Source organism: Gekko japonicus, unplaced genomic scaffold (assembly GCF_001447785.1).
Source record: "Gekko japonicus isolate JY-2015 unplaced genomic scaffold, Gekko_japonicus_V1.1 scaffold894, whole genome shotgun sequence".
Lineage (NCBI taxonomy): Eukaryota > Metazoa > Chordata > Lepidosauria > Squamata > Gekkonidae > Gekko > Gekko japonicus.
Genome location: NW_015161975.1, coordinates 210,373 through 220,585, shown reverse-complemented (window position 1 = coordinate 220,585; position 10,213 = coordinate 210,373). Strand labels below are relative to the sequence as shown.

General features: G+C 55.9%; 1 protein-coding gene across 1 annotated transcript in view; it reads left to right on the top strand.

Annotated features, from left to right (window-relative positions):
• The window catches only part of ERN2 (endoplasmic reticulum to nucleus signaling 2), a 19,614-nt gene that overhangs the window by 1,428 nt on the left and 7,973 nt on the right, over positions 1 to 10,213 (top strand). The window contains exons 3-12 of the mRNA XM_015429728.1: positions 573 to 676; positions 1,197 to 1,230; positions 2,426 to 2,498; positions 2,885 to 2,957; positions 4,793 to 4,915; positions 5,583 to 5,684; positions 6,938 to 7,196; positions 7,868 to 7,946; positions 8,049 to 8,199; positions 10,052 to 10,173. Coding sequence (XP_015285214.1) covers positions 573 to 676; positions 1,197 to 1,230; positions 2,426 to 2,498; positions 2,885 to 2,957; positions 4,793 to 4,915; positions 5,583 to 5,684; positions 6,938 to 7,196; positions 7,868 to 7,946; positions 8,049 to 8,199; positions 10,052 to 10,173 — 1,120 coding nt within the window. The remainder of the gene's footprint in view (positions 1 to 572; positions 677 to 1,196; positions 1,231 to 2,425; positions 2,499 to 2,884; positions 2,958 to 4,792; positions 4,916 to 5,582; positions 5,685 to 6,937; positions 7,197 to 7,867; positions 7,947 to 8,048; positions 8,200 to 10,051; positions 10,174 to 10,213) is intronic.

Here is a 10,213-nt window from a genome sequence, read left to right as displayed (position 1 = left end):
GGGCCCCCCCCCCCCCCCCCAATCCCACGCTGCCACTTGCCCCTGCAAACTGGACTGCCCGTGGCCCCCGCATGCCAAGACCGCAGGCCTCCCGTTCTGTGCCCCCCCACCGGCCCCTCTCTCTCAAGCCAGCCCTGCTGCTGACAGTGGCCATTCAGAGGCCTGCCACCCCCACCCCCCACCCCCAGCCGGTTTCTGCCTGCAAAGGGGAACAAGTTTCTCCTCTATACAGCCAGCGGTTGGTTCCAATGTGGTATTCGCTGCCAGCAGATGGAGTGAGGGCCCCACGGCTTGAAAAGGGGAGGGAGATACACGCGGGGAGGGGAGGTGGATCGGTGGCTGTGAGCCATCATGGGTGAAGGGAACCTCCATGTTCAGAGGCACTCAACCTCTGGATCCCAGAGCCAGGAAGCAACACCAGGGGAAGGCCTTGGCCTCTCTGCCCTGTGGCTGGCCCTCCAGAGGAACTGGCTGGCCCCTGTGCGAGACAGGATGCTGGACCAGATGGACCCTCTCCCTCGTCTGATCCAACCTTCTCTGGTCTCACCCTGCCTCCCCTCCCCATAGTCTCTTTCTGGCACTGCCCCGGAAGGGCTGCTGTTCATCTCCACCCTGGACGGCCACCTCCACGCCGTGAGTGAGAGGACTGGGGACATCCAGTGGACCCTGACAGATGGTGAGCGCCCGTCGGTCCCCTGCCAGTGAGGGTGGGGAGCCAGTTTGGTGTCGTGGTGAAGTGCAGGCGGACTCTGATCTGGGAGGACCGGGTTTGATTCCCCACTCCTCCACATGCAGCTGCCGGTGTGACCTTGGGTCAGTCACAAGTTCTCTCAGAGCTGTTCTCTCAAGGGGAGTCCTCGAAAGAGCTCTCTCAGCCCCACCCACCTCACAGGGCGTCTGTTGTGGGGAGGGGAAGGGAAAGGAGTTTGCAAGCCCCTCTGAGACTCCTCCGGGTAGTGAAGGGCGGGATATAAATCCAATCTCCTCCCGCTTCTCGTCCCCCCAGGTCCAGGAGAGCACCTCCTCTCGGAGAACCTGCTTGCTCTTGACCTCCAAGCAGCGGGGGGCGGGGGGGGAGCCTGGTATTCGGCAAGGCTTGTCTCCGTTTTGTCCCTAGGCACTGCAGGGGGTGGGGGGAGATATACAGAGGACCCTTCCTCACCTGACCAGGACCCCCCTCTCTCTGTCTCCTTCAGCACCGACTCTGCAGGTGCCCGTGGACGTGACCGAGTGAGTGTCTCCTCCGGGGGAGGCCGAGGTGTGGGGGGGGCAGTTCCTTGCTGGGGAAGAAGGGGTGCAGGATTCCTTGCGTGGTCCCGTCTGGATCCCTCCCGTGTCGGTCCCCGCAGGGCCTCATCAGGGGTGTTGCAGCCCTCTTCGGGCTACGCAGGACAGCCGTGAACCTCCGAGAGGCCCCCAGCGGGCAGGGATCGACGCTTCTGCCCTCTTCCGGAAGGGAATCTTCCTGGCACCTTGGGTCTTGGAGAGAGGGGAGGGGGGGGGCGGGGATGGACGGAAAGGAAAGGAGAAGATGCTGACGTTCCAGCTGGGGGAGAGACCCCCCCCAAGCCCGCTCCCCCTCTCTCGTGTTGAAAGGCAGAAGAGGTGCCGAAGGTGGTGCCTGGTTGGGGCCGAGGAAACAGGCAAAGACTCAGAAGGAAATGGGCGGGGGGGGGGGGGTTGTGAAGCCCTCCCCTCCCTGCCTGCCTGTCTGTCTGTCTGTGCTGGCAGGGGGGGCTCCCCTGCAGCCTCTCTGGTGGACAGTGTTCCCTCTAAGCTGAGTTAGCGTGAGCTAGCTCCCACTTTTCTAGCCTCCGGCTCCCACTTTTTTTGCCTTCGCTCAGGAAGGAGGGCTCCAGAGCAAACTAATGTATGCAGCAGCCAAATCGCTCGCTCACGACTTTAGTGCCAGTGTAGCTCACAAAGTATGGAGCTGCGGTGGCTCAAGTGGTGAAGACGCTGAACTGCAGGCTGTGGAAGGTCGGCAGTTCAGCAGTTCGAGACCCGGGTGCCACATGACAGAATGAGCTCCCGTCTCTAGTTCCAGCTCCTGCCAACCTAGCAGTTTGAAAGCAAGAAACTGCAAGTAGATAAATAGGTACCACTTCGGTGGGACGGGAACAGCGTTCCGTGCGCCTTGGTGTTTAGTCATGCCGGCCACATGGCCACGGAAATGTCTTCGGACAGCGCTGGCTCTTCGGCTTTGAAATGGAGATGAGCACCGCAACCCTAGAGTCGGACTCGACTGGCTTTTGAGCAAGGGAACCTTTACCTTTTAGCTCACAAAGTAGAATTTTTGCTCACGAGACTCCACAGCTGAGAAGGGAGCCTTGGCGGGGGAGCGTCTTCTTTCCTCTTCCCGCCGTCTTTGGTGGGGTGCATCCCAAGAAAAGTCCCCCTCTCCGCTTTCATGTCCCCTTCCCAGGCCAGCCTTCCTGCCAGACCCCAGCGACGGCAGCCTGTATGTCCTGGGGGGCAAGAACAAAGAAGGCCTGATGGTGAGTGATCGACTGGAGGGCCCCGTCCCGAGCCCTTGGCCGGAGGCTGCGCTCTGTGGGCCGGCTTCGTCGGTCGGGGAGGCGGCAGAGTTCCAAATACCCGCATGGGAGGAGGCACCTCTTTGCGGGGCCCAAAATTGGAGGCGGCCTGGGGGGAGGGTTTGGCAAGGAAGTGGGGGGGGGGAGTTGTTCCCTGCTCTTGGCCTGCAGCCTTGAAGCAGCCGGGCTTCTCTTCAGACTGGCTGATGGCCCACCGCGGAAGACCTTTTTGAGGCACCCTGGCTCCGCACTTGCCCTCTTCTGGGGCGCCTCAACACCCGCAAGGTTCCCCAAAGGCACGGAGGCGGTGAGCCACTGAGGAGCCTGGCTTTCTCTCGCTGCTGCAGAAACTGCCTTTCACCATTCCGGAGCTGGTGCAGTCCTCTCCCTGCCGGAGTTCCGACGGGATTCTCTACACAGGTATGAGCCAGGGAGGGGCCCGCCGGGAGGTGGGGCAGCCTGCAAAACCAGTTGCCGGAAGGCACGGAGAGTCTGCTGAGCCGGGGCTCTTGCGCCTTCGCTCCAGTTTTGGTGTCTTGGAAAGTCACACGAGGACATGAAGCTGCCCTGTACTGACTGAGTCAGATCTTTGATCCATCACGGTCAGTCTTTGTCTGCTCAAACCGGCAGCAGCTCTCCAGGGTCTCAGGCAGAGAGGTCTTTCCCATCACCTCCTGCCTGGTCCTTTTTAACTGGAGATGCTGCTGGGGACTGAACCTGGGACCTGCCTGCATGCCAACCAGAGGCTCTGCCACTGAGCCACAGCCCCTCTTGACAGCTCTCCAGGGTCTCAGGTGGAGGTCTTTCCCATCACCTCCTGCCTGGTCCCTTTTAACTGGAGATGCTGCCGGGGACTGAACCTGGGACCTTCTGCATGCCAACCAGAGGCTCTTCCACTGAGCCACAGCCCCTCTTGACAGCTCTCCAGGGTCTCAGGCAGAGAGGTCTTTCCCATCACCTCCTGCCTGGTCCTTTTAACTGGAGATGCTGCCGGGGACTGAACCTGGGACCTCCTGCATGCCAACCAGAGACTCTGCCACTGAGCCATGGCCCCTCTTTACAGCTCTCCAGGGTCTCAGATGGAGAAAGGCCTTTTTAACTGGACATGCTGCCGGGGACTGAACCTGGGACCTCCTGCCTGCCAAGCAGAGGCTCTGCCACTGAGCCACAGCCCCTCTTCACAGCTCTCCAGGGTCTCAGGCAGAGGTTTTTCCCATCACCTCCTGCCTGGTCCTTTTCAACTGGAGATGCTGCCGGGGACTGAACCTGGGACCTGCCTGCCTGCCAAGCAGAGGCTCTGCTACTGAGCCACGGCCCCTCTTTACAGCTCTCCAGGGTCTCAGATGGAGAAAGGTCTTTCCCATCACCTCCTGCCTGGTCCTTTTAACTGGAGATGCTGGGGATTGAACCGGGGACCTTCTGCATGCCAAGCAAGAGGCTCTCTCATTGAGCCACGGCCCCTCTGGTCATAGGAAGAGGGCCTCTGTGCCCGTGCCAAGTGCTTTCTGAATGAAAACAAGAAAAAAATGCACGTGCCCAAATTTTGACACCAATAATCAATGCATTTAATAATAGTAAGACATATAAAGTACTCAGAACAAATTTTCCATAAACAGGTAGAAATTCACTGGTAAAGTTGATCACAGGTAGAAATTCACAGGGGGAATTTCCCCACAAACAATTCGTAATAAATTCAAAAAAGTCCTTGAACTGTAAGGATGTAGCAGTGATTTTCTACCTGTTGCTTATGGAGAATTTGTTCTGAGTACTTTATATGGCTTACTATTATTAAATCAATTGATTATTGGTGTTAACATTTGGGCACGTGTGTTTTTTTCCTTGTTTTCATATGCTGCAGTGCCACTGCCTTTCATCTGTATCTGAGGGCTTCCAGAATGGCAGAAGGCCCCCGTGTAGCAGGATTTTGCATGCGTTATTTCTTTTTTTCTCAATAAAAGACTGTGACCCTCTGAAGGTTTCCCACCTGGTTTGCTAGCAAGAGCTCAAAGAACGGAGCTCGCCACTAACTCATTTATCCCTTCAAAATTAAGGGTTGCAAACAGCGGTTATCAGATCGATCCTGGAACTGTCCAGAGCGAAATAGTTTGAAAGATTGATTCTGAGAGAACCAATTAGTCTGGATTCTCTAACTGGATGTGAGACGGTGTTCCCTGGTTACACCCGCCCCTTCCCTGCAGGAGGGTGTGCGTGGGAGTACCCTGGCCACACTGTTCAGGGTCCTTCCACTTTCCCAGGCAAGAAGGAGGATACCTGGTTTGTGGTGGACCCAGCGTCAGGACAGAAGCGGACCACGCTGTCAACCGAGGCCTGGGACGGGCCGCACCCCTCAGCACCCTTGCTCTATATCGGACGCACCGGTAAGACACTGTGCTCCCCCCACCTTGGATTTGCCCAACCCAAAATATGGCAGTGGAAAAGGCCTTGCGGCACTACACTGGGCAGGCGGGGGGGCTTCATCTCCTTGTCTGTCCTGGGATTTGCCGCTGGGATGTCTGCTTGGCTTTAGGTGACCAAATTCTGCACGCCTAAGGCTAAATTCTGTGATAATATTAATAATAATAATATACTTTATTGTCATTGTACATAGTACAATGAAATTAAAGGTGCAATCATTTCAGTGATCTACAGCCATACACATATACACTCACACAACCATTCACAACCATCCCATAACTCCCTTAAGGTTCACATTGCAACCTAAACCACCAATGTCACCCAAATTCCAACTTCATGCAGCATTTAAAGCAATAATAGCTCTCGAATAAAAACTGTTTTTTTCTGAACCCCATCGGGAACTCAGGCATGTGACCGTGGGTGGGTGGGTGGGATTGGAGGGAGGGTGTTCATACCTGCTCCCGCACGCTTATTTTGCAATTGGTGCTAACCCCAAGGAGCCCTTCCAGCGTCTGCATTTCGCCCCCGATGGCGGAGGTTCACACCCGGGGTCTCTGGCGGCTCTTTTGTGTGGGTGTCCTTTCCTTGGCCAATGTGACGCCACCCACCCACCCACCTGTCCGTCTACAGAGTACGTCATCACCATGTACGACACTAAGACCCGTGACCTGCGCTGGAACGGCACCTACCTGGACTACTCCGCTGTGCTCTACGATCGGAAAGATGGATACGGTGAGTCCCTGGGGAGTTTGGGCCGCAAAGGAATTCCCCCTCCAAGCGGGGAGATGTCCTCGCCCTCCTTCCTTGGCGGTTGGAAGCAAAGACCCTGAGTTGGTCAGCAGTCTGTCCTGGACCTCGTGCCGGAGCAGGGTCGGTAGCCGCAAAAGGGCGACTCAGGTACAGAGACACGCCCCACCCCCATGCTGAAGAGGCGGTTTTGGCCTTGTCCTCCTTAAAATTAAAGCCAAGAAGACCACAGTAAACCTTTTAGTATTTGCAAAAAACATCTCTCTCTTGCCAAGCGTATTCAGTGTCAATGGCTACCCTTCTAGGTCAGGGGTGTCAAACATGCGGCATGGGGGCCAAATCAGGCCCCTGGACGGGCTTCCATCAGGCCCGTCTCCTGCTTCCAGTTCTGCTGCTGCTACTGCATCCTAGCTTGCCTTGCCAGACTCTCTCAATCACTCGGCCATTTCATGTTTTAACCTGGGTCCAGTGTTCCCTCTAAGCTGAGTGAGTGTGAGCTAGCTCGCAGTTTTTCAGCCGCCGGCTCACACATTTTTGTCTTGGCTCAGGAAGGATGGGGCTCCAGAGCAAACTAATTTAGGCAGTAGCCAAATCGCTGCCTCACAGCTTTAATGCCCGTAGCTCCCAAAGTTGAATTTTTGCTCACAGGACTCCACAGCTTGGAGGGAGCGTTGCCTGCGTCCCAGGCTCAGACCTCTTGAGCATGAGAATTCTGTGGTGGATGTCAATAAAGCAAAAGTAGGTTTGCAGCTGACAGATACACACAGCTGAACAGTATACTCAAGAATGCAACAGCACAGACAATTTGATGCAGTAAATCAGAGCGAGAGGGGTCAGTTATCGGATACTGTTAAATAAACAAAATATTGCAAGAGTGCTAATGTTTTAAGCCTGGTTTTATTTTAAGTTAAAAAAAACCCTTTGTGTTTGTGTCCTTTATAAAGTTTATCTCCCCGCTACCTGGTACTACATTTTATGACACACACGGCCCAGGGGCCCAACAAGGTCTCATTCATGTCCGATCCGGCCCTCATAACAAATGAGTTCGACACCCCTAGCCTAGATAGCCTACGAGTTCAGCAAGGTTTTAGACCTCTGTTCCCTGCATGGGAAAGCCTTGCAAGACCTTAGCTCGTGGCCTCTGGAGCAGTTCAGGTTTAGGGCAGTGTTCCTGGCCGCTGGGCAGCCGCCAGCCACAGGCGTTGCCCCATCCAGCTCCTCCCGGCCTGTCTTCCCAGGGATGGCTCACTTGGCTTCCAGTGGAGAGGGGCTGCTGGTGACCGTGGCCCAGGCCAGTGGGGAGCTGCTGTGGATGCAGGACTACGGGTCGCCCGTGGTGGGGGTCTACACCTGGCACCAGGACAGCCTGCGGCGCGTGCCCCACCTCAACATCGGCACGGAGAGCCTGCGCTACCTGGCCTTGCGCTCCCGGGACATCCGGCTCCTCAACTGGAACTATCGGTCCACCAAGGAATTTGCCGCCAAGTCGCAGCTGCTGTGGGTATCGGAGTCTGGGTTCGAGGGGAGGCGCATTTTGAGGCACCTCTGTCTCTAGGCATCACTTGGAGGGGAAACGAATGAGGGGGGCGATATTGGGGAACGAGAGGCTGAGAGGGGTCTCTGGGTTAGGGGGACACCCCCTGGATGCCTGTTCTTCTTTGAAGCTTGCTGGGAATCCTGTGGCAGTGATCCAGAGGTTTCTATCAGGGGTCATTTTGTAGAAAAAGAGGTGCAGGAGCTAATTAACATAACTTATTTGTGCATGCCACACCCTCTAACATCAAAATGCCTCCCCGCTTCTTGCAGAGCCTTCCTCGGCTCACCCGCCCCGGCAAGCCCTCATCCCCTACTCCCCACCTACTTACCCCGCCTTCTGACTGGTGGCGGCGCTGGCAGCAAGCAGAGGCAGCACGTGCTGCTTCCCGCTCCTCCTGGCCCAATTGAGGGCTGCTGGGAGCTGAGGGCAGGGCTTGCTGCCGCATGTGCTCCTCCTGGGCTTGTTACTGCCGGAACGCCGTCCCAGCTCGTTCCGGCTGGAAATGACCCTTACTTCTACTGCACATCTGGCAAAAGGCCCCGGGGCTTTCCACCACGAAGCTCTTCGGATGTGCTGACAAGTTTCTCAGTGGTGCTGCAGTGTTCTCTGACCTCCCTTTGCCCTTTCCCAGGCCAACGCTCTACGTGGGCAGAGACGCCACGTGCCTCTATGCCTTGACGTCCCTGGTGCACACAGGAGTGGCGCTAGTGGTGAGAACCTCCCTTCTGTCTGCCTTTGGGTGGCCCTGGGGGGGGAGTTGCAGCTGGGTCGGGCTGGCCCCCCCCCCACTGATCTGTCTCTGACTCCTGCAGCCTCAGGGAGTGACACTGGCCCGGATCAGCGGCCCCACCACCGAGGAGGTCACGCTCCAAAAGTCCGGCGAGTGCGAAATCACGCCCAGCACAGACGTCAGGTACCCGACGGGCAGCGTCACCATCCCCCCCAGCCAGTGGCTGCTCATCGGTGAGTCTCAGCAGGGCCCCCATCCCTCCCTCCCCTTGCGCAGCACGAGGTGTGTGCCCTGTTCGGACACACACCGAGGAGGGCGGCGTATCCCCATTGCCCGTCCCCCCGTCTCTGTGTGCGTGCATCTTGCTCTCTGCAGCCGTTAGCTGAGCTGCTGCCCAACCGATGGTAAACCCCCCCCCCCAAAAAAAAAAAGGAATGAGAAGAGGGTGAAGAAACCAGGTGGGAGACGAGGCCCAGGTGGGAGACGATTGCTCTCTTCGAGTGCCTGAAGGGCTTCCCTGGAAAAGAGGGCGGGGACTTGTTCTCTGTGGTGCCAGAGGACGGAACAGGCAGCAGTTACAGGCGGGGAGATTGTGGCTGGACTTGGGGAGAACCTTCCTGGTGGGTCGACTCTGGGACCAGTTAACCAATTTGGTGCAGGGCAGTGTTCCCTCTAAGCTGAGTTAGTGTGAGCTAGCTCACAGTTTTTTAGCCTCCGGCTCACACATTTTTGTCTTGGCTCAGGAAGGAGGGCTCCGGAGCAAGCTAATTTATGCAGGAGCCCAATCGCTCGCTCACAACTTTCATGCTAGTAGCTCAGAAAGTAGAATTTTTGCTCACAAGGCTCCACAGCTTAGAGGGAACATTGGCAGGGTACATGCCATGCAATGGAGGCAGATGGGTGATTGGTTTGGTGTGGTGGTCGGGAGCGCGGACTCTAATCTGGGAGAACCGGGTTTGATTCCGCACTCCTCCTCCACATGCAGCTGCTGGTGTGACCTTGGGTCAGTCACAAGTTATCTCAGAGCTGTTCTCAGGGACAGTCCTCGAAAGAGCTCTCTCAGCCCCACCTACCTCACAGGGTGTTCGTTGTGGGGAGGGGAGGGGGAAGGAGATTGTAAGCCGCTGTGAGACTCCTTCAGGTATTGAAGGGCGGGGTAGAAATCTTTTTTAATTAGATTTCCATATAAACAGTATAGGGTAGGAAGGGTAAAGGGTATGGGGTAAGACATACAGGGGGGAAAAGATCCTTCAAGTTTGTATTATAGCTGTTACAAGTTTCTACTTCTATTTACAGTTTCCTTTCTTTTATATAGTTACTAAAATTGTCATCATTATTCCATTTGCCAGGAATTTCTCTTATCGCTCCTGAAAAAAGAAAATTAAGCTTTCCACAGTTTAAACGAGAGTTCCTCTATGATTTTTATTACTTATATTCATTATTCTTTATCTTCAAAGCTTTCTAGCCAGTCATAAAACAGTGTCCAGTGACCATTCCCAAGGGCGGCATATAAATCCAATCTCTTCTTCTTTCTGTTTGGTGTCGTGGTTAAGTGCGCGGACTCTCGTCTGGGAGAACTGGGTTTGATTCCCCACTCCTCCTCCACTTGCACCTGCTGGATGGCTTTGGGCAAGCCGTAGTTCTGACAAGAGCTGTTCTCTCAAGGGCAGTTTCCGTCAGAGCTCTCTCAGCCCCACCTACCTCACAGGGTGTCTGTTGTGGGGAGGGGAAGGGAGAGGAGTTTGTAAGCCGCTCTGAGACTCCTTTGGGTAGTGAAGGGCCATGGGGTATAGATCCAATCTCTTCTTCTTCTGATCTGGGAGAACCGGGTTTGATTCCCCACTCCTCCTCCACTTGCACCTGCTGGATGACCTTGGGTAAGCCATAGTTCTGCCAGAGCTGTTCTTGAAAAAGAGCAGTTTCTGTCAAGAGCTCTCTCAGCCCCACCGACCTCACCGGGTGTCTGTCTGTTGTGGGGAGGGGGAGGGAAAGGAGACTGTGAGCCACTCTGAGACTCCCTTGGGTAGTGAAGGGCCATGGGGTATAAATCCAATCTCCTCCTCCTCTTCTTCTTCCTCCCCACAGGCCACCACGAGCTGCCCCCAGTGGTCCACACGACCATGCTGAGGGCTTTTCCTGAGACCCTGCGGAAGCCCCCTGAGGCCGCGCTGAGCCCCACATCCCCCTCCAAGACACTCTTCGATGAAGTAAATGGCAGGACAGACCTGAGATAACACGGCGGGGGGC